The sequence below is a fragment of the Astyanax mexicanus genome, chromosome 4 (genome assembly GCF_023375975.1).
Source record: "Astyanax mexicanus isolate ESR-SI-001 chromosome 4, AstMex3_surface, whole genome shotgun sequence".
NCBI lineage: Eukaryota > Metazoa > Chordata > Actinopteri > Characiformes > Acestrorhamphidae > Astyanax > Astyanax mexicanus.
In genome coordinates, this window is record NC_064411.1 from 16,001,735 (window position 1) to 16,029,637 (window position 27,903).

The 27,903-nt window shown below is 41.2% G+C and overlaps 6 protein-coding genes across 20 annotated transcripts in view; 4 read left to right on the plus strand and 2 right to left on the minus strand.

The window, feature by feature from the left end:
• The window catches only part of LOC125801495 (zinc finger protein 239-like), a 111,801-nt gene extending 107,401 nt beyond the window's left edge, over positions 1-4,400 (plus strand). For 2 of the 3 annotated variants that reach the window (XM_049478279.1, XM_049478278.1), the window contains exon 3: positions 2,645-4,400. In XM_049478279.1, the coding sequence (XP_049334236.1) occupies positions 2,831-3,568 (738 nt within the window). In that variant the 5' untranslated portion in view covers positions 2,645-2,830 and the 3' untranslated portion in view covers positions 3,569-4,400. The remainder of the gene's footprint in view (positions 1-2,644) is intronic. The other variant, XM_049478280.1, reaches the window with a different exon arrangement.
• Positions 1-10,697, plus strand: part of LOC125801338 (zinc finger protein 239-like) — a 241,569-nt gene extending 230,872 nt beyond the window's left edge. The window contains exons 1-2 of one of the 4 annotated variants that reach the window (XM_049477895.1): positions 7,593-7,664; positions 8,968-10,660. In XM_049477895.1, the coding sequence (XP_049333852.1) occupies positions 9,114-10,103 (990 nt within the window). In that variant the 5' untranslated portion in view covers positions 7,593-7,664; positions 8,968-9,113 and the 3' untranslated portion in view covers positions 10,104-10,660. Of the gene's footprint in view, positions 1-7,592; positions 7,665-7,700; positions 7,773-8,967 lie in introns of those variants that run through there. The other 3 variants (XM_049477898.1, XM_049477897.1, XM_049477896.1) reach the window with 3 other exon arrangements.
• LOC125801230 (zinc finger protein 239-like) overlaps positions 1-27,903 on the minus strand; it is a 270,259-nt gene that overhangs the window by 186,746 nt on the left and 55,610 nt on the right. The gene's annotated exons all lie outside the window — the stretch shown is intronic.
• The window catches only part of LOC111188839 (NLR family CARD domain-containing protein 3-like), a 453,074-nt gene that overhangs the window by 151,593 nt on the left and 273,578 nt on the right, over positions 1-27,903 (minus strand). The window lies entirely within an intron of this gene.
• Positions 1-27,903, plus strand: part of LOC125801497 (zinc finger protein 3-like) — a 221,212-nt gene that overhangs the window by 89,019 nt on the left and 104,290 nt on the right. The window contains exon 1 of one of the 3 annotated variants that reach the window (XM_049478288.1): positions 7,586-7,664. The exons of the other annotated variants lie outside the window; for them this stretch is intronic. The gene's annotated coding sequence lies outside the window, so the exon portion shown is untranslated. Of the gene's footprint in view, positions 1-7,585; positions 7,665-27,903 lie in introns of those variants that run through there. 3 annotated transcript variants of the gene reach the window in all.
• Positions 1-27,903, plus strand: part of LOC125801516 (uncharacterized) — a 302,660-nt gene that overhangs the window by 15,954 nt on the left and 258,803 nt on the right. The window lies entirely within an intron of this gene.

The following is a 27,903-nucleotide window of genomic DNA, read 5'->3' on the forward strand; positions in this document are numbered from 1 at the left end:
CCACACAACCAAGTTTACAATCCAATTAATCGTGCATTCTTTATTTCAGCTACCTACATTGATTTTATGTCCCCTTAAACATACAAGTATATACTATAATTTTAATTAATACCATTAATATACATATAATTGCATTTTACATTGAGTTCCACTGCCTGGCAACCGTCTGATTGACGAGACAACCTTGAGTAACAGTCAGAGCAACATCCAGCAGCTTAAGAAAACAGGGAGAGATATTGCGTTGCAGTGTTCTTCTGGAAGAATGGCTACTGAAGTTTAGCGCAGACATTCTCTATTGTCCTTCATGGTCCTCAATTTTCTACGCACTCTGTAGGACAAACAGGTTCCCCCGAACCCAGGCTTCTTGTCGAGAAGATGGTGTCAATAGCATTGAAGGACCATTTGATCAAATCCATATTTTCTAGTTTGAAGAGCAGTGCGAGGAGAGTCTCTTTGGTAGCAGTACACAGCACTAGACAGGAGAAGCCAAGCAGGATAGATATTTTATTTATTGTAATATTAATTTCTGTACACTGAAAAAAAAAACATTCATTGGGTCAGCTTAACTGTTTAAGTTGTAAATATGTAACATTTCAAGTTTATTTCAAGTTTTGTTCACACAACAATAGTTTCATTAGCTCCACAGTTTTTTTTTTTTTTTTGGGGGGGGGGGGGGGTATTGTGGGCCTAAATAATTTAGTTTATTTAGTAGATATAGGTATTCTCAACATATTTAGCATATTTTTATAGAACTGCCAATACTGACATCATAATACCGCGACAGCACAAGAGTCAACTCTGTAGCTCCAAGCACTCCAACATACTGTGTGCACTTACAGTGCATCCGAGAAAGTATTCACAGCGCTTCACTTTTTCCACATTTTGTCACGTTACAGCCTTATTTCAAATTGTATTAAGTTAATTCAAGGATTCAAGGAGATTTTGTTCGCATCACATGTGGTACATGAAGTGGAACGAAATTGTGACTTACAGCTTCCGGAAAGAAGCTGTTTCTGAGTCTGGTTGTTTTGCACTTGATGCTCCGCAGCCTCCGGCCTGAGGGGAGTGGGACAAAAAGTGCGTGTGCTGGGTGGGTGGGCTCCTTCCTGATGCAGGTGGCCCTTTTCCTGCATCTGGAGGTGTAGATGTCTGTGGTGCTGGGAGGCTAACTCCAACAATCCTCTGTGCAGCCTTCACCACCCTCTGCAGAGCATTCCTGTCTGCAGCAGAGCAGCTTCCATGCCACACATTGATGCTGGAGCACACAACGCTCTCCACCACACATCTATAGAAGGAGGTGAGGACTACGCTCCCGAGTCCAGCTCGTCTCAGCCTCCTGAGGAAGTAGAGCCGCTGATGTGCCTTTCTGATATGCACACCCAAGTACCTGTAACTGTCGACAACTTCCACCGCAGATCCTCCAATGTGCAGGGGGAGTTGGGCATGCTGGCCCCTTCTGAAGTCCACAATAATCTCCTTCATCTTCTTTACATTGATGCAGAGGTTGTTTTTTCTGCACCAATCCTCCAGGTGTTCCGCCTCCTGCCTGTAGCTGGACTCATCTCTGTTCGTGATGCATCCAACCACTGCTGTGTCGTCCGCAAACTTCACAATATGACAGCCTGGATGGAGAAGTGAGCAGTCATATGTGAGCAGTGTAAACAGGACGGGGCTCAGCACACAGCCCTGAGCCCTGATCCTGACTAGTATGCCAGTTCCAGCTGCTAAAAAAACATCCCCATAGCATAATGCAGCCACCACCATGCTTGACTGTAGGGATGGTATTAGCCTTGTGATAAGCAGTGCCTTGTTTTCCCCCAAACATGACGCCTGGCGTCACACCAAAAGTTTAATCTTTGTCTCATCAGACCAGAGAATTTTGTTTCTCATGGTCTGAGAGTCCTTCAGGTGCCTTTTGGCAAATTCCAAACAGGCTGCCTTGTGCCTTTTACTAAGGCCACTCTGCCATACAGGCCTGATTGGTGGATTGCTGCAGAGATGGTTGTCCTTCTGCAAGGTTCTCCTCTCTCCACAGAGGAATGCTGGAGCTCTGACAGAGTGACCATCGGGTTCTTGGTCACCTTCCTGAACAAGGCCCTTATCTCTGATCGCTTAATTTAGACGGTCCTGGTGCAATTCTGCCATTTATGAATGGTGGAGGCCACTCTGCTCATTGAGACCTTCAAAGCAGCAGAAATGTTTCTGTATCCTTTCCCAGATTTGTGCCTCGAGACAATTTTGTCTCTTGAGTTGTACTGGCTGTTCACTCAACTTGATAATATTAGTTCTTCTGACCAAAACATATAATCACTTTTCAGAGTGTGGCACATCCCTATGGCATTTGTAGTGGCGCAAAAAGGGGGTATTGAGCATTCAGCGAGGCATAGGGGCACTGCACTAGAGGGGGCACCAAACCAAAGCCCCATATAAATTTGCGGAGCACGGTGGGAAAGTAATGACAGGACGCTGACTATTTTAAAACACATCCCTAACCCCCCAGGACAAAAGTTCAGAAGCTTCGATTGGTAATGGAAAGATGTACCAGTATTTTTCTCCATATAGTGTAACTGATTAAGCTCATTTTTTGGTTAATTGATCTGCTTTTATTTTTAAATACATTTAAATTTGTCTTTGTTTTTTCCAGAAATTAAAATATTCCAGGGATTTCCAGGAATTTCTCCTAAAATTCATCACCACAACAAAAAGGATATTTAACTAAGAGCAATGTTAAACTGCTGAAAGAGGTGAAGCATAAGACATCCTGAAGAATCTCCAGAACACGCAGAAATTGTTTGATACGTTTAACAGATAAACAAAGCAAAGTCCCGACATGGAGAAACATCACCAGCGCATTCACACAGGAGAGAAACCGTATCACTGCTCAGACTGTGGCAAGAGTTTTACTAAACAGAGTAAACTCAAAATACACCAGCGCATTCACACAGGAGAGAAACCGTATTACTGCTCAGACTGTGGCAAGAGTTTTAATCTACAGAGTAGTCTCAAAATACACCAGCGCATTCACACAGGAGAGAAACCGTATCACTGCTCAGACTGTGGCAAGAGTTTTACTAAACAGAGTAAACTCAAAATACACCAGCGCATTCACACAGGAGAGAAACCGTATTACTGCTCAGACTGCGGGAAGAGTTTTATTACACAGAGTCAACTCAAAATTCACCAACGCATTCACACAGGAGAGAAACCGTATTACTGCTCAGACTGTGGGAAGAGTTTTAATCAAGAGGGTCATCTCAAACGACACCAGCGAATTCACACAGGAGAGAAACCGTATCACTGCTCAGACTGCGGGAAGAGTTTTATTACACAGAGTCAACTCAAAATTCACCAACGAATTCACACAGGAGAGAAACCGTATCACTGCTCAGACTGTGGGAAGAGTTTTAATCGACAGAGTAATCTCAAAACACACCAGCGCATTCACACAGGAGTGAAACCGTATCACTGCTCAGACTGTGGGAAGAGTTTTAATCAACTGAATTATCTTAAAAATCACCAGCGCATTCACACAGGAGAGATAACTATCTCAGATGTTCCACTGCAATAAAAAGTGCAAATTCTAAATCGTTGACAGCCAAAGCACCTTATTCCACCCAGAATCTTCACTCTGTCACTTCACTCTGTCACTCTGACACATTCCACCAGAAACAATCATGAACTGAATTTAACAATGCCTTTGACAGGTTCAGCAAAATGAATCTTATCTGGGGATGTTGTTTAATGTATTCCATGATATGTTTTTCCCAGACATGTGTATGTATAAAGACATGTAAAAAAAAAACTAGAAACTCAGACTTAAGTAAAAGTACAAGTATATTTATTTGATTAGAATTTGAAGTGTTATTTAAGCTTCATACTTGTACTTGTGTTGCAAGTAGTTTTTCTACATATTTGAATCTAGTACTGAAAGCAAATTACAACTAATGTGTTATGTAGATATTATGGAAAGAACTCAAAAGTTTGAATATCATCTTGTTTATATTATTTCTAATGTTTATGTTTACTAATACTAATGTCTAATGCTAGTTTACAGTAACATCCTTTCTAGGACACTTCACTAATTTACAGGTTCTACATTAGCCTTTAGAACTAATAATATTTTACATTTTAAGAGTGTGGATTTCATAGTTCCAGGACATTTGTAGTTTAAAAATTGAGTATGCTTTGCCATAAGGAGGAAAGAATAATTTGGTAAATGTATATTTCATTCCCAGCCTTAACAGATACTTATTTGTTTAAATGTAAACCTTTTCATTTTATTTTCTCCAATTCTGTTCATTTATTTACCTTGCAAATGTGTATTGTGTCACTGTGTTTAATGTTGTTCAAAAGGAGTCTTTGTTTTTGTTTGTTAAAATATAAAATGTAGTTTTTTTTTTTTACCTTCCTGGAATTATGTGTTTTGTTTTGATTAATCAAATTTAATCATTAAGTGTTTTTTCTTAGAACATATGGTAGATTTCTGATGCTGTAATCCACAAAGTTGATCAAAGTTGGATACCTTTCCTTTGGGACAAGCAGTTAGCCAGGTAAAATTTTAAGTTACTAATGAACCAATAAAAGTACATTCATGTAGGTTTCTCCTCCCACCAGTAAGAAGATTGAAGCCTCAGCGAAGACAACTTTTCTAGTATATGCAGATTTATGTGCTCTCTGTTTCATTTATGTGCGTTTCGCGCAAAGTATCGGACACAACTTAATATGTGGTGCTCACCACTTAGTACGTTGTGTTTACCACTGTGGAAGATTGGCCTTAAGATAACAAGCTTAGCTTAAAATAATCATGCTAGCCAAAGCCTTAACCTATAATTAAAACACATATTAATATTCTAGTAATCATTAATCACTGAATCAAGAGTTAGTCACTAATCCACATGTAGGCACATTCTATACTTGATTAAATGAATCACGTATGCCTCTCATATCAGCAGCACTGACCCGTGTCCCAACTGACCCAAGAGATCTTTGAATGGGTCAACGTCAGAAAGCATACTTCCTCTTCGAATGTTAAACATCTTGAGGTTACAGAGGTTAGCAGACTAAAAGAGTTCCTCTTTTACTCCTACGCTCTAGGGACAGGTCAAGCAGAGGACAGCTAGATTGAAACCAATGAATAAAGTACATTTTGTAACCTTGCATTAAAAGATTGCGTCTACAAAATTATACATACATCTTCAAGCTTTGTTAAAGATATACTAACTAACTAATCTTACTGTAGATGTAGTAAAACTATTATCAATAAGAGAGTATGAACTGGGCTGCTGTAAATGTAGGAAGACATGATCAGAGAGGATGTGAACCTTGGTGAACTCAAGGCCTGTCACAAAGGGGAAATGAATCTTCCCCTTGTCACAGAAGCAAGGGAAGTTAGCAACCCACGATTTCCCAGAGGACCTACTGGACAAAGGTCAAATCAATACATCTCATGGGTCTCAACTATACCATATTTGGAAGAATAAGCATAAAACGAGAACTATTACTCATTCATGCCTAGCAACCACCTAGCAACCTAGATACGTCAGAGAATACGAGGTAGAAGAACTTGGGGCAACGTCTAGCCTAGGCTGGGATGCATGCCTGTAATGTTCTTCCCAGAATTCTGAAATAAATCATACTTGTTCACTCTCAATCTCCGTGTCGTCTGAATTCCTTGGATCAACGAACATGCAACACAAAAGCTAAGATATTTTTCTACACCACTTAGTGTATTCACTGGTCTGTACCTGACTTCACAGATTGCTATGTTGTGCTGTGCACATGCTCTGGGATCCTCCTTCCTTTCATCATGGAAAGGGGGGTTATGAATTTTTGGAGTCATGGCAGATGGCACAAAAAGAATGAAAGCAAATTAAAGATAATAAGATAAGGTTTTCTGTTTATACAGTTATCAAAACCATATTATTTAGCTGCCATTTGTGATCTAATGTAGGCTGACCTATCCAGAACTATCCAGCTAACCTAACGCTAGCTAAGTTAGCCTAGCTCAGAAGGCTTGCATTGCTCTCTGTACAAAGTAAGGTAGGCTTGGGTAAAAGTAGCAGCTTTGTGTGTGTGTGTGTGTGCGCGCGCGCGCGCGCGCCAAAAATCTTTTTCTACAAAATGATAATTACGTCCTGCCTTGAACACTTCTAATACGAGGTAGCTAGCTAACTATCTAGCTCTCTATAATTAGCTCTGGGCTTTTAGCTACCTAGCTAAAACATTCCACACTGACATAAAGTAGTTAACACTAGCTAACCTAGCTAAATCATTCCACACTGAAATAAAGTTAAAATTAGCTAGCCTAGCTAGCTAAAACATTTCGAACTGAAATAAAGTAGTTAACTTTAGCTAACCTACCTAACTAAAACATTCCACACTGAAATAAATTAGGTAACATTAGCTAACCTAGCTAGCTAAAACATTCCACACTGAAATAAAGTAGTTAACATTAGCTAACCTAGCTAGCTAAAACATTCCACACTGAAATGAAGTTAACATTAGCCAACCTAGCTAGCTGAAACATTCCACACTGAAATAAAGTAGTAAACATTAGCTAACCTAGCTAGCTAAAACATTCCACACTGAAATAAATTAGGTAACATTAGCTAACCTAGCTAGCTAAAACATTCCACACTGAAATAAAGTAGTTAACATTAGCTAACCTAGCTAGCTAAAACATTCCACACTGAAATAAAGTAGTTAAAATTAGTTAGCCTAGCTAGCTAAAACATTTCGAACTGAAATAAAGTAGTTAACCTAGCTAGATAACGTTAGATACTTGGGTTAAAAACAGCACTGCGAACATTGGCTAGCTAGATAACGTTAGATACTTGGGTTAAAAAAAGCACTGTGAACATTGGCTAACTAGATAACATTAGATACTTGGGTTTAAAAAAAAGCACTGGAAACATTGGCTAGCTAAATAATATTAGATACTGGTTAAAAAGCACTGGAAACATTGGCTAGCTAGATAAAATTAGCTACTTGGGTTGAAAAAGCACTGGGAACATTGGCTAGCTAGATAACATTAGATACTTGTGTAGGACCCTTTAAAATATCCTGTGTATTTGTATTATTTTCTTTGTTTTTCATTGTAAGTGTAAACGAACTCCATTTCCCAGGAGCCTTTTCTGTTTCGCGGGTTTTTCCTGCTGGTTTCCTGTTCAGCTCAGCCAATCATACGAGTGAAAAGCTCGACAGACATTTTTCTATCCAATCCGCGCCGAGTAGGGGCGGGACTAAGAGGCAGAGTGTGAGTGTCTGTAGGTGTGTGTTGGAGGAGAAGGAGAGAGAAAGTGAGGAGAGAAGTTACACAGTTACAGTGCTATTGTACTGTATAGTGCTCTAAACCGCAGCGTTCAGTTCAGTTTTACTGCGGAACCTCTGAAGAGGCAGTTCAGCCGGACTGTGGAGTAAAGGCGCTTCTCCGCGGACTGAGAGCTGCTGCTGCTGAGTTTCCTCGCGCCTGTCTGCAGCAGCTCGGCCGGACCTCGCGTGTGAGTTGAACACGGAGGGTGTTCTGATCTTCCCGGCGCTCGTGCACTGCGTCGTCTCCCGCTGTGAGTGCTGGGGACTGCTGCGTTCTGACCGGGAGCACCGGGAACCGGGAGTCTGTTGTCATGGCTACTGAGGACGCCATGTCCGCGAGCTCTGTGTGAACCGTGAGTAACGAATCAACTGACTCGGTTGACTCATTCGATTCGCTTTCGCTTTCGCTGACTGAGTGAAGTTATAAGTGCACCAACGTACTGGGCCCAACAAAATTGGAGGTGTGTTTTCTCAGTTCAGTGTTTCATACTAATTGTTTAAACCAAGGGTTGTTTTATTTGGGTATTTTATTTTGCTTTGTTTTTATTAACTAGAGTTTCACTAAACATGAGGGAAATAAAATGAGATTAACTACTTACAAAAATGCATTAAACATTGAATGGGTCAAATTGACCCCAAACATAATAGGTGAATTAAGTGACTCAAGCAACCTGGGGTGTTTGTTTTATTTCCACACAGAACCTGATATAATCTGGCCCAAATAGTTTCAACACCAGTAATTTATTCCTTTAATGTGTACAAAAATTCTGTCTAAATTGGCTACTATTTTGTAGTAAAATGAGAATGCTTGCTGGACGCATTTGAACAAGTTTTTACCATCCTATTAACAAAAATTTTATTTGCATATGAATTTTCAAATGCTTTTACAAGTGTGAAGTACCCTTCTATACAGAAATCAGGATGGTCCATTGTGATGTCAGAGAGTGATTTTACAGGGAGGAGCTGTGAATGATCTTAATTTATGGACACTGTATTATGAACAGTAACAGTAACACTACAGCATTAATAATCAGCATCTTACATGCAGATAACTGATGGTGATTATTTAACAGCTCATGAGTGCTTGTTTCCCTCTGCTCCGCTCCTAAACTGCAGTTAAAGTGGTAAAAGTTAAATTTACCTAAAATAATACAAATATATCTCCTCTTCTAATAAACTTTAATCTCAAAGCGAACTTTTTTATTTTTTTAAGAGTGGCCCTAAAACGCTGTGGTACATGTGCAAACATACTTAAACATTCTGATTGGGGATGTAATCAAGTACAGGTGTTTACAAGGCTGTTATTCTTGTTTGTATTGGATTATTTATAGGATTATCCACCTCATCCGATTGGATAGAAATATTCGAAATGGCCTCAATCGGACTATTCTATTCAGTCCTTATAAAGGCACTAAACAGGTGTCAGACTGATTATTATGAGTGACAAAAGGTGGCCTCCTTCTAGTGGCTGAAGGACCACCAGCACCCCCTTACACTATGGACTTCGACTGGGATAAAAGTACAGAAGCTTTTATGGTAAATGAAGATGTCCCAGTAGTTTTATCAGTATAGTGTAACTGATTAAGGCAGTTCTCTTCAGTTAATTGATCTGCTTTTATTTTATTATTCAATTGCATTTTTCTTTGTTTTTTCCAGAAATTAAAATATTCTCCTGAAATTCATCACCAACAACCAGGATATTTAACAAAGAGCAATGTTAAACTGCTGAAAGAGGTGAAGCACAAGCTGTCCAGAAGAATCTCCAGAACACACAGAAATTGTTTGCTACATTTAACAGACAAATGAAGCCAAGTCCTGACATGGAGCAACATCAGCACTCTGTCAAGAGTTTTACTAAACAGAGTGATCTCAAAATTCACCAGCACATTCACACAGGAGAGAAACCTTATTATTGCTCAGACTGTGGGAAGAGTTTTAATCTACAGAGTACTCTCAAAATACACCAGCGCATTCACACAGGAGAGAAACCGTATCACTGCTCAGACTGTGGGAAGAGTTTTAATCAACAGAGTCATCTCAAAAAACACCAGCACATTCACACAGGAGAGAAACCGTATCACTGTTTAGACTGTGGAAAGAGTTTTAATCAACAGAGTCATCTCAAACTGCATCAGCGCATTCACACAGGAGAGAAACCGTATCACTGCTCAGACTGTGGAAGGAGATTTACTGCACAGAGTCATCTCAAAATTCACCAGCGCATTCACACAGGAGAGAAACCGTATCACTGCTCAGACTGTGGGAAGAGTTTTAATCAACAGAGTCATCTCAAACTGCATCAGCGCATTCACACAGGAGAGAAACCGTATCACTGCTCAGACTGTGGGAAGAGTTTTACTGAACAGAGTGCTCTCAAAAAACACCAGCGCATTCACACCGGAGAGAAACCATATTACTGCTCAGACTGTGGGAAGAGTTTTACTGAACAGAGTAATCTCAAAAAACACCAGCGCATTCACACAGGAGAGAAACCGTATCACTGCTCAGACTGTGGGAAGAGTTTTACTGAACAGAGTACTCTCAAAAACCACCAGCGCATTCACACAGGAGAGAAACCATATTACTGCTCAGACTGTGGAAAGAGTTTTACTCAACAGAGTAATCTCCAAAATCACCAGCGCATTCACACAGAAGAGAAAACTCCATCTCAAATCAGTTTAAAGGCAATTAAAAGCACCAATTGTAAGTCTTTCAGACAGAACACCTTATCCTACACAAATGTTTCACTTTGTCACTTGGGACACGTTCCACCAGAAACAAACATGAACTGAATTTAACAATGGATTTTACAGGTTCAGCAAAATTAATCTTACCCAGGGATGATGTTTATTGAATTCCATGTTATGTTTTCTTATATGTTCGATATTCCAGAACATTCTTCGTGAGACAGAGCTCAGTTTTAGGGTAGTTACAATTACTGAAGAATGGAAAAAAACTTTAAAATTTAGATGTGACTGTTAGAGTAGGATTCTTAGCTGACAACTAAACATTTAGGACCAAATCTTCAGAGCTTATGATTTGAATGCTTTTAATCTCCTTTCTAGTTTATGCAGATTAGATTATTTCTATTCATTTCTAGTATCTCTGTTTTCACTCTGTGGAATCTGTCCTCAGTTCCCCAGGCTTAGCATAGCGTAGCTTAATGCTATTAACTGCTAGGCCCATCTGTATGAAAGAAGAAGTGAAAACACCAGCTGAGGAACTCCAGAGAGTGCTCCCAAAAGTGAGACCGGAGGAGCATCCAGACCCCGCAGAGAGGCCAACAAAATCCTTGTTCTCATTTGTCTATGGTTCAGTCAGTCTGATTAAAAATCTGTTACCTTAGAGGGATATTTGGTTGTGTTGTTTTACTCAAGTGTGATGAAGTAGGCTATACCCCTCTTCATCACCATAAAGACTATATCACTTACCTGTGTACACTCATGCTCAGCCTGTTGAGACAAAAGGGTACTACACGTAACTCAAAACCTTTTACTTACCTGGGTGAGTCCATCCTTGCAGAAGAGAGGGGGAGTGTGTACCTGTAAAAGAAAGGGAAGAAATGTGAATGTGTATTTTATATGTACATTGAAACTCGTACAGATTTCAGCACTTACAAACTGATTAGAGTTTGCTACTATTATTATTATTATTATTATTAATATTGTTGTTCTTATTATATCATAGTACCATGTACTTGGTGTATCATTACCCGGTTCTACCTGTGTGAGAAATGGTATGTTCATGGGAGGGGTTAATGGTATAAAAGGTGTACTGGATCTATGAGTAAGGGTGGGGGGCAGATAGTTCGGGATATCAGCCATGAAAAGAAGCTCTATACGACTGTATAGGAGATAGACCTTATTCTCTGCGTGAAGAGATTATTTTGTGTTTGTTTACTTTTCGTTTTCTTTTCTCGTCAAGTACGTACGCCTGTAAATTTGTAAATATTAGTGTTGGTGTGTAAATAAACGGTGTCGGATAAACTGTACCTCCTTGTTGCCATGGTTACTGGCCCTGCTTCTGAGCGCTCGCCCTACACTACCCATAAAGTTTCGTTCTGTCCTTGCTGGATATGAATGCGCTTTATCACACATGGTGGCAGCGGTTGCCGTAACTAAAGTTGGGCAGAGGTAATACAGTAACTACCGAGGGCTTCGGACGCCAGAGAAGGAGACGCCGCAGCCATTTTGCAGCGTGCTACTGAGCGGCCCCAGCCAGGAGAGGGCGATGGCACCAAAAAAGCCCACCGTCACCCAATCATCAACACATACACGCAGTGATGACCAGGAATGCGAATCCTCCGAAGCGCAAACAGCAGAGAGTGCATCGGAGATCGCTTGTCTTCAGAGGACGTTTCAAAACTTCATGGATATGCAGCTGCAGAAAGACGAGGAGCTGCGCAGAGAAGCGGCGAAACAAGACCAGAGGTGGCGCTCGATGCAACTTCAGTTCGGACTCCTGCAGCAGGAGGTTAGGCGCGGCAGAGAGGAAGAAGACACCGGAGCACCACACGACACTACACCAGCAACAGCGCGCACTCGGATCTACAGACCGGTGATGCCTGCAGAAAGCACTCACGAGGCGGCAGGAGCTCAGACTCAACCAGCGCCTACAGCGTGGCCAAGGCTCCCAACGCTGAAAGACTCGGACGATATCGAGCATTATTTTATAATGTTCGAGCGACTAGCACAGGCGGCTAGGTGGCCAAAAACGGACTGGGCTTTCCATTTAGTTCCGCTGCTGGAAGGGAAAGCCAGGGCAGCTTATGTCGCTATGTGCGCTGAGGACATTAACGACTTTGATGCGGTGAAAGAGGCTGTGCTCAGGAAATTCCAGATAAATCCGGAGACGTACAGGCAGCGCTTTCGGAGGAATAACGTCTTGATGGGCGAGACGCCAAGTGAACTTTTTACGCGGCTGATGGGACTTTACAGAAGATGGATCCGTCCGGATCACAAAACGAAAGAGGAAATTGGACAGACCATCGTACTCGAGCAGTTTCTCAGCATGGTCAACCCGGAGTTGAGGAGCTGGATCCTCGAACGTAGCCCGACTTCAGCACAGCACGCAGTAGATATGTCGGAGGCGTTCATGGCGGCGAGACAAGCTGAGGGAGGATTTCAGCTGGGAAAACCAGATTCCGGCAGGCAGAGGGGTGAGTTTGAGCAACGTGAACATGGTGTTGTGATGAATCAGCTTAGACCAGCCTTTAAGACGCAATGGCGCAAGGGTCCCAGTAAGAACCCTATAGATAAACAAAAGATCAGATGCTTTAACTGTAACCAAATAGGCCATATAAGCAAGGAATGTCAGTACCCCCCAAGTAGTGCTAATCAGCTATGCTACATACCTAGAAAGGAAAACTCTTTTACTACAAGGGAAGGTAGTGACGAGACCACAGTTTTTGTTAAAATCAAAGGCAAACAGTATAAAGCATTGGTAGACACAGGGGCTAGCCAAACACTAGTGACGCAAATGTGTCTAGACCACCTGCAATATAACTTGACGGGCAAACTTAGGGTTAAATGTATCCACGGTGACGAGCAGACATATCCTACTACAGAGATTACCATCTCAATTAAAGGCCAGGCGTACCTGGTAAACGTAGGAATTGTACAAAACGCACCTTATGCTGTCATATTAGGTAGAGATATCCCAGTACTGGTGGATCTACTAAATAGCGACGAGGAAGGCACAGCAGAGGTCATGGTTATTACCAGGCAACAAGCAAAAAATACACCAAAAGACAATTTGGACATGCTCAGCAAACTACCCTATGCTCATGAAATAAAGCGTAAAAAGTTGAAGATGGAAAGGCGTAAAGAGAAGATTAAAGGCACCAAAGTGGCAGAGAAAATAGAGCAGCCAGCTGCTAATATCTTTAGCCTACCCTTTAACATTGAGGAACAGCAGAGGGAAGATATAACATTAAAACCACTTTTCTCTAAAGCAGCACAGGACGGTGATAATAGAGAAGGTTGTCACTTAGCTGTAAAGGACAACAAGCTTTACAGAATCTCGGAGAAGGGAGAACAGCTAGTACTTCCACAGGGTTTGAGACCTGAAGCGCTTAAAATGGGACACTCAGACCCATGGGCAGGCCATTTTGGCCAAACTAAAACCTTTTTTCGTGTAGCTGACAGATTCTACTGGCCAGGACAATTTACTGACGTGGTGCAGTATTGTAAAAATTGCCCCGAGTGCCAATTAACCGCACCACAGAAAAAATCTGACAGAGTACCAATGATAAGTATGCCAATCATAGATGTGCCATTCACGCGCATAGCCATGGACGTTGTAGGTCCATTACCACGCACTACAAATGGCAACCGTTACATCCTGGTAGTGTGCGATTACGCCACTAAATATCCCGAATGTTTTCCGCTTAGAAACGTCAAAACACGCCAGATCGTCAATGCCCTCATCCAACTCATCTCCAGGGTAGGGATCCCTCGGGAGATATTGACAGATTGTGGTACCAATTTTACATCTAAGCAGATTAAGGCAGTTTACTCCCTGTTGGGCATTAAAGGGATACATACAACACCATTTCACCCTCAAACTGACGGTCTGACAGAACGCTTTAACAAGACCCTAAAGCAAGCATTAAAGAAACTCACCAACACCAACGGAACGGATTGGGACACATGGCTACCATACGTCATGTTTGCATACCGTGAAGTGCCCCAATCTTCCACCGGTTTCTCCCCATTTGAACTTTTATACGGACGCCAGGTGAGAGGCCCTCTGGATGTCCTGAAAGAAGCTCTGGAGGGAGACAACAGAGAACAAGGACTAAACATTCTGTCGTACGTCATGAAAATGAGAGAGAAACTGAGCCAGCTCGTTGAGGCTGTCCATGAGAATATGGGAAAGGCTCAGGTGCAACAGAAGCGGTGGTACAACCAAGCAGCACGGACCAGAGTGCTACAGGAAGGACAACAAGTACTCATCCTGTTACCCACTAGCGACACAGGACTGTTGGCTAAGTGGCAGGGTCCTTACAAAGTGCACAGACAGGTCGGCGATACCACGTATGAACTGTACATGCCAGACAGGAGGAAGAAACTCCAAAGCTTCCACATCAACATGCTGAGGCCATGGAACGAGCCTGAGGCTGCAGGCTCAGAGCAGCTATGGGTCAGAGCAGTGGAGGACGATGAGGAAGCAAAGGAGCAGTATTTCCCAACAGGTGGCGCCAAGTCAGTTTTTCCAGAAGTGTCACACCTGGGGGTACTGCAGAAAGAGGAGTTACTGCAAGTAATTCCACAAGGTGTGTTCTCAGAGGAACCTGGACGGACAGAGGTCACGCAACACAACATTCGACTCATCAAAGACGGGCCAATTCGTCAGACATCCTGCAGAGTCCCAGCTCGACTCGTCCCAGCTCTAAAGAAAGAGGTGGAGGACATGCTGAAGATGGGCATCATAGAGCCTTCGTGCAGTGAATGGTGCAGTCCTGTTGTGTTGGTCCCGAAAAAGGATGGAGGACTGCGCTTTTGTGTAGACTTTTCCAAACTAAATGCAATTTCAGCCTTTGACCCGTACCCTATGCCACGAGCAGACGAGCTCATTGAGAGGTTGGGCAAGGCTAAAATTTTGTCCACATTGGATTTATGTAAGGGATACTGGCAAGTCCCACTTAGCCAGGCATCTAGGAGACTTACTGCTTTTAAAGCTCCTTCTGGATTGTATCATTTTCGGACAATGCCTTTCGGACTTCACGGAGCAGCTGCTACGTTCCAGCGTCTCATGGATACAGTTCTGAAGGGTACAGAGGAATTTGCGGCAGCATATATTGATGATGTCGTGGTCTTCAGTGCTTCGTGGGAGGAGCACCGACGTCATCTGGGCATTGTTCTCAGAAAGATCGCAGAGGCAGGACTGACTGCTAACCCAGCTAAGTGTCATCTAGCTCGCAGTGAGGTGTCGTACCTTGGATTCATCCTAGGTGGTGGGCAGGTCAGACCTCAGGTGGACAAAGTGGAAGCAGTGCGAGCCACACCACAACCTACGACAAAAAGGCGGGTGCGGTCGTTTTTGGGTCTAGTTGGATGGTACCGTAGGTTCATCCCGGACTTTGCGACCAAAGCGACGGCTCTAACGGACCTTACAAAGAAGGATATGCCACAAAGGGTCAGATGGACGCCGGAGTGTGACGTTGCATTCAATGTACTCAAAGACAGCCTGTGCAAGGAACCAGTTTTAGCCAGTCCAGACTTTTCAAAGCCCTTCTGTGTGCAGACCGACGCGTCAGGCACAGGTCTGGGCGCAGTCTTGTTGCAGGGAGAGGGTGAGGATCGGCACCCCATCCTGTACATAAGCAGGAAGCTTTTCCCCAGAGAGGTAAGGTACTCCACTATAGAAAAGGAGGCTCTCGCCATTAAGTGGGCACTTGACTCTCTGAAATACTATTTGTTGGAGACTGAGTTTCTTTTGGAGACTGATCACAAAGCGTTACAGTGGATGAAGAGGATGAAAGACTCTAATGCCAGAATTACTCGCTGGTATCTGGCACTACAGCCCTTTAAGTTTGACATTCGCTATAGAAAGGGCTCGGAAAATGTCACTGCAGACTTCCTTTCTCGACACTGGGAGAGTGCCGAGCTTGAAGGGGGGGGTGTGTGATGAAGTAGGCTATACCCCTCTTCATCACCATAAAGACTATATCACTTACCTGTGTACACTCATGCTCAGCCTGTTGAGACAAAAGGGTACTACACGTAACTCAAAACCTTTTACTTACCTGGGTGAGTCCATCCTTGCAGAAGAGAGGGGGAGTGTGTACCTGTAAAAGAAAGGGAAGAAATGTGAATGTGTATTTTATATGTACATTGAAATGTACATAATGTACAGATTTCAGCACTTACAAACTGATTAGAGTTTGCTACTACTATTATTATTATTATTATTATTATTAATATTGTTGTTCTTATTATATCATAGTACCATGTACTTGGTGTATCATTACCCGGTTCTACCCGTGTGAGAAATGGTATGTTCATGGGAGGGGTTAATGGTATAAAAGGTGTACTGGATCTATGAGTAAGGGTGGGGGGCAGATAGTTCGGGATATCAGCCATGAAAACAAGCTCTATACGACTGTATAGGAGATAGACCTTATTCTCTGCGTGAAGAGATTATTTTGTGTTTGTTTACTTTTCGTTTTCTTTTCTCGTCAAGTACGTACGCCTGTAAATTTGTAAATATTAGTGTTGGTGTGTAAATAAACGGTGTCGGATAAACTGTACCTCCTTGTTGCCATGGTTACTGGCCCTGCTTCTGAGCGCTCGCCCTACACTACCCATAAAGTTTCGTTCTGTCCTTGCTGGATATGAATGCGCTTTATCACATCAAGTTTCACACTCTTTTTCTTATTAGATATCATATGTTGCTTAAGGTTTTTTAATCTCCAAAGTTACTAAGAATATCCAATTTATTTAGTTTGATTGTTTTTATCCAGTACCAAATATTATCTTTGTATTGCTTTACCTCTGTGTTTACTTATATGTCTGTGTGTTTCAATAGAAAATACTTTTATATTGAAATATCCACTCAAGAAATGGTTGATAACCTCTCTGTGACCTAATGGATCTTCAGAACCTCTTATGTTATTATTTGTAAGTACTAACAGGCAGCCAAATGAGAATTCCAAAAATGTAGTTACCCTCAGCATACCAAGATACAGAGCATTTAGCAGATGCTCCCAAAGGTTTACAATGCTAGTAAGTCAGTAATCTCTATTTATATAGCACTTGTCCAGAGCAACTTGTGTGTTACCGATTACAATAAATATATAAAAATAGATAAAACTGTCATGCCTGACTTTGTCAATCTGCCTGCTCCTGAAGCCTCTCTGCCTAAAGACTCAGTTTCCCAGCAGCCTCAGAACTACAGGTCCTTCTCAAAAAATTAGCATATTGTGATAAAGTTCATTCTTTTCCATAATGAAATGATAAAAAATAGAATATCATGAGAAGGCTCTCTAAACAAACCTAATTATCTGAATCTATGAATTAACTCTAAACACCTGCAAAAGATTCCTGAGGCTTTTAAAAACTCCCATCCTGGTTCATTCCTCAAAACCGCAATCATGGGTAAGACTGCCGACCTGACTGCTGTCCAGAAGGCCATCACTGACGCCCTCAAGCAAGAGGGTAAGACACAGAAAGACATTTCTGAACGAATAGGCTGTTCCCAGAGTGCTGTATCAAGGCGCCTCAGTGGGAAGGAAAAAGTGTGGCAGAAAACGCTGCGCAAGAGAAGAGGTGACCGGACCCTGAGGAAGATTGTAGAGAAGGGCCGATTCCAAACCTTGGGGGACCTGCGGAAGCAGTGGACTGAGTCTGGAGTAGAAACATCTAGAGCCACCGTGCACAGGCGTGTGCAGGAAATGGGCTACAGGTGCCGCATTTCCCAGGTCAAGCCACTTTTGAACCAGAAACAGCGGCAGAAGCGCCTGACCTGGGCTGGAGTCTGGAGGAAGACTGGGGAGAAGGAAATGCCAAAATGCCTGCAGTCCAGTGTCAAGTACCCACAGTCAGTGATGGTCTGGGGTGCCATGTCAGCTGCTGGTGTTGGTCCATTGTGTTTTATCAAGGGCGGGGTCAATGCAGCTAGCTATCAGGAGATTTTGGAGCACTTCATGCTTCCATCTGCTGAAAAGCTTTATGGAGAGGAAGATTTCATTTTTCAGCAGGACCTGGCACCTGCTCACAGTGCCTAAACCACTGGTAAATGGTTAACTGACCATGGTATTACTGTGCTCAATTGGCCTGCCAGCTCTCCTGACCTGAACCCAATAGAGAATCTGTGGGATATTGTGAAGAGAAAGCTGAGATATGCAAGACCCGACACTCTGGATGAGCTTAAGGCCGCTATCGAAGCATCCTGGGCCTCCAGAACACCTCAGCAGTGCCACAGGCTGATTGCCTCCATGCCACGCCGCACTGAAGCAGTCAATTCTGCCAAAGGATTCCCGACCAAGTTTTAAGTGCATAACTGAACATAATTATTTGAAGGTTGACCCTTTTTGTATTAAAAACACTTTTCTTTTATTGGTCGGATAAAATATGCAATTTTTTTAGATAGGGATTTTTGTTTTTTCTTTACTTTTTTGCCAAAACCATCAATATTAAAACAATAAAAGGCTTGAAGTACTTCAGTTGTGTGTAATGAATCTAAAATATATGAATTCTAATATATGAAATATATGAAAGTCTAATGTTTCTGTACATTACTGAAAATAATGAACTTTATCTCAATATGCTATTTTTTTTTTAGAAGGACCTGTATGTTGGTCTTTCAAAAGTAGTGAAGAATTAAAAAAAAGTTGTAACTTTTTTTTTTTTTTTTGAAAAACGAGTGATTAGGATTTTGTTTTAATAATTGTTATTTTGGACAATTATTAGTTTGGATAATTATTATTTTGGATATTAATAGGATAATTAAACATGCACTGGATCAAATTGACCCAAAAAAATGAAAAATGAACATAGGAGGGTTAAGGCATGAAGCCACAGGAAAATAAAGGACAAAATGCCAAATAATGAATATGACCAATTTACAGATTCACAAAGAAGCGTCTATTTCATGAAATCAGTCTAACCGATCCACAGACATAAACAGATTCAAACTGTTCAGCTGTTCCGTTTGTGAAGTCAGTTCCAAATCAGAACCACTAATAATAGGTAATGAGTTTATAGCACTTACAGAATTCTTTTTGGTAGATACTACAGCAGACACTAAAATTAAAGTATTGCCTACAATACTATGCAGTCTATTATCAAATTACACATATTCATTTAATTAAGCAGACATTTAAAAAAAACAGTGTATTTAATTTACTATTATTACTATTTTATTGTTTTACTGCAATATTTTACAATAAAAATGAATAAACAGTAAAGCATTCTCTGTATGTGATTTACACACAAAATTAACATCAACAAAACATAACTTTTATTTTTATTTTTAATGTAAAACAACACAACCACAGCATACACAGCTCAGCCAATAATCTTACATGGGGCCACACACTGCACACTCCATACACTGAACACACCACACACACACACATGCCTGGAATACCATACCAATTGCCTTGCAACACCTTAACAACCACCTGACATAACATAGAAATCAACTTGCAACACCTCTGAAACCATCTAGGATATGATCATTTAAATTTGTACATTTCAAATTGTCGATTTAACACTTTAATTCTGACAGAACAACTTTGACAGAACAGAGCAATCACATTTGAACTTTGTTTTTTACATTTCAGGATCTAGTGTTTTCACTTCTGTAACCTGTTGTCCCTTAGCTGTTACTGACAGGTCCACTGGCAGCCTTTTAATTAGCTCATCAGCCTCTTCAGGTAAGAGCCCTGGGGGTACACTCAGCTCCTCCAGATCTATTGTTAGAAGGAGAACATTGCCATCATCAGACTCTGCCACTCCAACAACAGTGATTACTCTTCTTTCATGTTCCTCTTCAGTTTCTTGTAGTATATTCATTTAAGAAGTTTGAACATTAGAAATGGCGGGTATGTACTGGACACACATACACATACAGTAAAAGGCACAATTTTTACATTTACTGACGTTACTGTAATTGAGTAGATTTTGAGTAATTTGTAATTTTTTAAGTAGTTTTACTTTTACTTAATTACATTTTGACAAGTAATTTACTTCGCTACATTGAAAAACTCCTCTTTACTGAGTAAAAAATAAAATGCTGGGAAAAAACTGTCTGAACTATAAAAAAGTGATTCAATTAAATTAAAATAGCCTAGTTAATTTTATGAGTTTAGGCTTGAAACCTAGAATGGTTCTGAGAGAATCAGCCAAACTCACATGCAGCTAAACGTGGGTAATCCAGGTCCAGAAATTAAAACTCCATCCCTGGCTAGGCTAGGAGAGCATTGAGAGTAGGTAACACTGGCATTAAAAAGCTTCTACTTTTTCGTCTTAACGCGTCCTATCACAAAGCAGAAAAATGTCATAATTAATACCTGGCTGTGTTTATGAATAATTATAGGATCAACACACAATATGCAATATATTGAAGCTTAGAATCTCTGCTTTTCTGTTATCTAGCAGATTTAGCTGTATTTCCTTTTAGAAAATTTAGGGCGAAATATGCCTATTTATTAAAATATTACTTATAATTTGCATATTTGCTTTTTACGTACGTCCATATTTGATTCAATGTGGACATGTTACACATCCTTCCAAATGCCTGACTCTCAGGATTATGGAACAGCCAACCATTTCACTGTACAGTTCCTTAATAAGAGCCTAAAGAGTGTTAGACTGTTTTATACAGTTTTACAGCAGCTTGTGTAATTAATCCCCCTGGGTAACTAGAGCTCTTCTAGTTGCTTAGATTTTGCTGCTTCAAAATCGCTCCAAATAAGTAAATCCATCAGTCCATTCTACAGTAATCCTCATTTTTGTCAAAGCAGTGCTTATAATATCGAATTTAACGCTTTAGGTTTGGCTGGATTTACAGCTTACTAATGCACATGCGCAGAATCAACAGAGTCTTCTCTGAAGAAAGACATGTGAATCAGCCAATCAGGTGCCGCGTTAGGCGGAGACAGATCTGTGGCAGGGTTTGTAACCCAACACTGTCACTAAGCAGATATATAGAATACAGAAACGCATTCTTTACTGCAAAATAAGTTATAAAATGTTTTTGTTCTTTTAAGTTTTCAGTCCTTTGGAGGAAGAAAGGAATATCTCAGGAGCAGATCACTATAATATCTAACCAGTGGAAGAGAGCAGTTTATACAAACATATAAATATTTCATTAAAAAAAAAAAAAGAAAATCTGAAAAGCACCTGTATTTTTTTCTTTTTTCACCATATTTAGAATATTACATGTTCAATTGTATATTTTAGGTGTTTTCAATTAATTTTCTAATATTAATTGATAAATAATAATTTAATATTAGCATAAAAATCGTTAAAATCCCTTTTAGACATTAAACAACACTGAACCAAACTGGAGACATATCAAACTGCCTAGGTTAGCTAAGAAGTTAGCTGAGCTGCGCTACGTTACGTGCTTAACCTGCGTCCATAAATAGAGTTTACCTTTCTGAAAGTCTTGGTGGTGAGAGAAATGCCTCATAATGTTTGCTGTGTTTATTTTCCACCGATTTTATCACACATAGTTTGCGCTGAGTTTTGTTCTTCATGGCAGCGCAGCTGAACTTTTCTCAGCAGTGTTTTACGATTAGCGGGAGAGGCGCTGTGTAAATCAGCTGTGTAGCCTGGGGTCTGTGTGCGCAGCTCAGGGGAACTGGTGTCCTGTCGAGTTATGCTACCCATCGATATGTGCTTCTTTATGGCACTGCGCATGCGCCAACCAACATTCTTTTTTGTATGATTTCATGTTTTTAATAATAATTCCTTAAGTTTTTATTGGGAACTTAACAATCTGCTTGAATGTTTAAAAAAAACGTAAATAGCAGTTAAAGCATAGCAATGCCAAGTTTAAAAATAATAATTCTGATAAAACTGTAAAACTATAAAAATACGGTTTATAGTCACCTACATAATTAAAAGTAACTATGTAACTTTTACTGCAAGTATATTTTAAATTGAGTACTTTTTTACTTTTACTCGAGTATCAACACGGGCCGTGCCCCCTCCTATGCTCATTAGACTCCTAGTCTGAGTTTTGCTGCGCAGCGGGCCGTGCCCGCTCTTATACCCTTTTGGACTCGTAGTCCACGTTTTGCTACGACGGCGTCCAGAAGTTGTGCCCCTCAAAGGTTTAATGTATTGGTAATCCGCAGTGTTTTCTCATGCTGATCAAGTCAACGTTATGCTTATCATACGCTTATAAATAAGCTCAACCAGTTTATACAAATGTATATAAAGTACCTAATAAATGTATGCTACCATAACATGAGTGCAACTATATATAATACACATGTACCCAGCAAATAACACTTAAATCTTGAACACCTTTTAAGCCTGTTTATAACGGTTTTCCTTCCAGAATACGTGAACCAGGTAAAGGATCCTCCTGTGGGTAATTATATCATTTCATATTTTTGGGATAGGCTCCGCCCCCGCCGTACCTGTACGCCAGGATCTGCGAGGTTCCAGACGCAGCGGACCTGGGCTTTCCACGGGGCTTTCGCCACAGACTCTATACACTATATTCACTATCACTAATTGTCATACGTGTTTATTGGTGATTAAATCTTTCTTGCTGCACTTTGTCTCTAGAGTTTTCCCGCTAGAACTTCTATATCATTCACTTGATTTAACTTTTTTTATCCATGGCCCCACCCCGGGCTATTACAGAAACATCCAGAAGTTACAAATCAGCTTCTTAGTGAGTCACTGGACGTTTGATCATTTTGAAGACCCATTTGCCAGAGTTTCCACTACATATATGCAAGACTCCGCTGTCAAGAAGCTGTTTGGAGTAGTGGAAGCACAAGAAATTGAGAATTCCCAGTCTGCATGCTATAAAGGGCAAGGACCCGCTCATGTCCTTGCTGTTAGATCTGAGTGCATTGGATTTTTAAAGGACATCGTTGATGGTGATATTTTGAAATCACATCCATTGTTCCCTGTTTGACCCAATGCCCTACAGCTGATACTGTATACTGACGAAATCTTTGAAAATTTACTTTATTTCATTAATTTAGTTAAAAACGTGAAAGCTCCTTAAAAGCTTTAGACTTTAGACTTGATAATAAAACACAGTGGATCAACACCAGCAGATGACATGTCTCTCCAGAGGGTTTTAATATGGCTTTAAAACAAATATTCTTCTCACGTTTTGTCAAGCACTGTTTGGACCAGGTTTGATGGATCTAACTTTTACTGATATGTGGGGCGAGGTGAGCGCTGTATGTGTGTGTGCTGAAGTAAAGACCTGTAAAAAAAAACGCAGCAGTGAAACAGTGTAAAACGCACTCTTTCAGTTCTAATTCAGGAACCATGCATCCTATAGGAAATGCAGGTAAATATGATAGGTAACTGATATTTTAAGATTTAAATTGGCATATTGGGTGTCCATATTGAATCTATAATTATTCAGAAACACAGATAGATATTAATTATGTCACCGGCGGGCCAGGGCACATTAAGAGGTTAAGACTGTTACTCAAGCAAGTAATAATTATTTAGATGGTCATTTAGGTAGCTGGCTTGTGTATACAGATCTGTAATGTATAAACTGATACAGGAGTTGTAAAGTTAGTCACCAGGAGATGCTGGATGGCTGTAATCCTGCTCCATAGCGTTAGTGTTCGGCTCGGTTAGCATTCAGCTCGGTCAGCATTCGGTTTGGTTAGTCTTCGGCTCGGTTAGCATTCGGTTTGGTTAGCGTTCGGCTCGGTTAGCAGGTTGTTCAGGTTTGTTTGTTTAATTTGCTGTTTGAGCAGAAAGGTAGGCTGCTGTAGTACCAGCATTTTGCTATGCTGCTCCGTTTTGTCTGTATGTTCTACCCGCGCTGTTTACCCCGCTATTGTTTACTCCCGTATATCAAACCCGGAAATGGTATCGATACCCATTGCCAATACTGATACTGTGTGTATGTGCCAGTATCGGTGCCGATACGTTATCGGTGCAACCCTAACTATAAGCATATGAATACAAGTTAAACGCATGTTACTATACCATTGGAAGTAAATGTATCCCTTTTAAGCCTTAAAAAAAAACAATTTCTTTCTTAATTTCAATCTGAAATTGACTATCATGTTTCACTTCAACCCAAATCCATTTCACACTGTTTTTTTTTTCCCTTTGGGCGACTTCGTGTATTTAACAAATAATAACATAAGATAATCTCAGGCCTATAGGTTTCATGTCACACATATATTGAGAAAACACAATGAGATTGCAGATCTGCCATATAAAAGCCTTTTATTAAAACACACAGAAGAGTAAATATAGAGGTGAAGCAATACAAAGATAATTGTTGGTACTGGATAAAAAATATTAAGAAACTAAATCATTTGGATGTTCTTAGTAAATTTGAAGAATAAAAAACCTTCAGCAACATATAATACTCAAAAAGGGAATGATGAGCGTATAAAACTTGACATATACAATGCAACCAAATAATCACCTATATCCCTCTATAGTAACATTTTTAATCAGAGCGACTGAATCATAGACAAATGAGAACACCAGCAGAGGGACTGAATGAGGCTGCAACCTTACTGCGCTACACAAGTCTTGAGTGGGTTTATTTCAATATGGGAACTACGGCTGGAGCATTTTATTTAACCTCTGGAAAGGATTTTGTTGGCCTCTCTGCGGGGGTCTGGATACTCCTCCGGTCCACACGGCAGTACCCAGCACAGTGTCGTCTCTCTGTGGCTCTGGTGGTGTTTTCCCCTTCTCCTTTCATATGGATGGACCTTAGGTTATAGGTTTGGTCCTAAACATTTAGTTGCAAGCTAAGAATCCTACTTTACTCCTAAAAACTACGACATCTAAATTTTAAAGACTAAGTTATGCTAATCTAACATCTGGTGCAAGCACTGAATGTAAGATGCAAGATGGCGACGCACAGTAGTGCAGCGGCTTCTCACGCTCCTAGCTAACACCCTATTTTGAGCTGTTTTTACGTCAGTTCTGACCCAACTTCCGCTCTTTGGATAACAAGCTTGATCTGCTGCGGCTGAGGAGTGTTTCTGAGGAGATGAGGAACTGCGCTGTGATTTGTCTCACCTGGCTGAACCAGACCATGCCGGACTCAGCCTTCCAGCTCGCTGGCCGGTAGCTCTTCCAAGCAGACCGCAGCCTGCTTTCGGGGAAAGACCGGGGGGGTGGCTTGTGCGTCTACATAAACAAAGGTTGGTGCACAAACTGCGTGTTGGTAAACAGCCACTGCTCCGAGGCCACAGAACAGCTGAGTGTCGCCCACACTATCTGCCTCGTGAGTTTTCGGTGGTGTTCGTGAATGCTGTTTAAATAGCACCGGATGCTAATGCTAACAACGCGCTGAAGGAGCTTTATGACAACACTAGCTCGCTTCAAAACAAGCATCCGGATGCATTCTACGTGGTAGCGGGCGATTTTAACCACGTAGAACTGAAGAACACGCTGAACAACACGTGAACATGCCAACGCGAGGTAATAACACGCTAGACTGTGTTTACACCAACAGAGCCTTCCCCTGCCCCCACCTCGGGCTTTCCGACCACATCTCCTTCATGCTGGTCCCTGCATACCACCCCCCGCTGCGACGCTCCAAACCCACACAGAAGACCATCACTGTGTGGCCCAATGCCGGCGACGCTGTGCTGCAGGACTGCTTCGACTGCACAGATTGGCAGGTCTTCAGGGAGGCTGCTTAGTGTGAGGGGGAGCTGGATCTGGAGGAATACACATCTGCTATTCTTGGGTACATCAGCAAGTGTGTGGAGGATGTGCCCTGGCTGAACACAGAAGAGAGCTGACTGTTGGAGTTAAGAGGGCAAAAGCTGCATATGCTCAGAAAATCCAGGGACACTTTTCCTCCCAGGATCCACAGAGCATGTGGAGGGGCATCAAGTGCATCACGGACTACAAATCTAACGTTGCACAAAGCTCCAAAGACCCATCCCTGCCTGAGCACACACTTTTTGTCCCACTCCCCTCAGGCCGGAGGCTGCGGAGCATCAAGTGCAAAAAACAACGAGACTGAGAAACAGCTTCATTCCGGAAGCTGTAAGACTCTCAAACTCCACCTAACAACACACTGCACTGACACACAAGGACAATTACTGTTTACAAACACTGTCACTTTAGCCGCACTGAGACACTTTATCTTTTACTGCTCTAATTTCATTATCATGCTGCTATAGCACACTTGCACTCTAGACTTCATGTTGCTGCAACATGTCTTCTCTTTTTATTTTTATTTTTGGGGGTATTTATCTTATCTATTATGTATATTCTATTTTTATTGTATTCCTTTATTTATCTATATATCTATTTTAATAACAGCTCTTGGGTATAAACTGGATCGTGAGATCACAATTTCGTTCCATCTCATGTACCACATGAGATGCGAGTGACAATAAAATCTCCTTGAATCCTTGACAGTGCCCTCATTCGAATGACCTTCCTTTCTCCAGAACGGAACTCTTACCGTAACTACCCTAAAAACTGAGCTCTGTCTCACAAAGAATGTCCTGAAATATCAAACATACGAGAAAACACAACATGGAATTCAATAAACATGATTGCTGGATAAGATTCATTTTGCTGAACTTGTAAAATCCATTGTTAAAATCAGTTAATGTTTGTTTCTGGTGGAATGTAGGATTAAGGTGTTCTGTCCAAAAGATTTTAATTGCCGTGGGACAAATTTGGGATAGTTTTCTCTCCTGTGTGAATGCGCTGGTGTTTATTGAGATGACTCTGTTGAGTAAAACTGTTCCCACATTCTGAGCAGTAATATGGTTTCACTCCTGTGTGAATGCGCTGGTGATTTTTGAGAGTACCCTGTTCAGTAAAACTCTTCCCACAGTCTGAGCAGTGATACGGTTTCTCTCCTGTGTGAATGCGCTGGTGTATTTTGAAATGACTCTGTTGATTAAAACTCTTCCCACAGTATAAACAGTGATACGGTTTCTCTCCTGTGTGAATGCGCTGGTGTTTTTTGAGACTACTCTGTTGAGTAAAACACTTCCCACAGTCTGAGCAGTAATACGGTTTCTCTCCTGTGTGAATGCGCTGATGCAGTTTGAGAGTCCCCAGTTGATTAAAACTGTTCCCACAGTCTGAGCAGTGATACGGTTTCTCTCCTGTGTGAATGCGCTGGTGTATTTTGAGATCACTCTGTTGAGTAAATCTCTTCCCACAGTCTGAGCAGTGATACGGTTTCTGTCCTGTGTGAATGCGCTGGTGGACTTTGAGATGACTCTTTGTAGTAAATCTCTTCCCACAGTCTGAGCAGTAATACGGTTTCTCTCCTGTGTGAATGCGCTGGTGTATTTTGAGATGACTCTGTTTAGTAAAACTCTTCTCACAGTCTGAGCAGTGATACGGTTTCTCTCCTGTGTGAATGCGCTGGTGATTTTTGAGATTACTCTGTTTAGTAAAACTCTTGACAAAGTGCTGATGTTTCTCCATGTCGGGACTTGGCTTCATTTGTCTGTTAAATGCAACAATTTCTGTGTGTTCTGGAGATTCTTCAGGACGGCTTCTGCTTCACCTCTTTCAGCAGTTTAACATTGCTCTTAGTTAAATATCCTGGTTGTTGGTGATGAATTTCAGGGGAATATTTTCATTTCTGGGGAAAAAAAAAGAAAAATGCCATTGAATATTAATATAAAAGCAGGTCAATTAACTGAAGAGAACTGTCTAAATCAGTTACACTACATTGACAAAACTACTGGGACATCTTCATATTACCATAAAAGCTTCTGTACTGTACCTGGTGGTCCTCCAGCCACTAGAGGGAGGCCACATTTTGCCATTTGCAATAATCAGGCAGACACCTGCTTAGTGTCTTTATAAGGACTGCCCACAGACAGTCTTGATTCTGTTCCAGTCTCACTAGAAGCTGAGAACTTTCTTAGTTTGAAAGAAAGAAAGACAAATGTCCTTAGGTTTTATT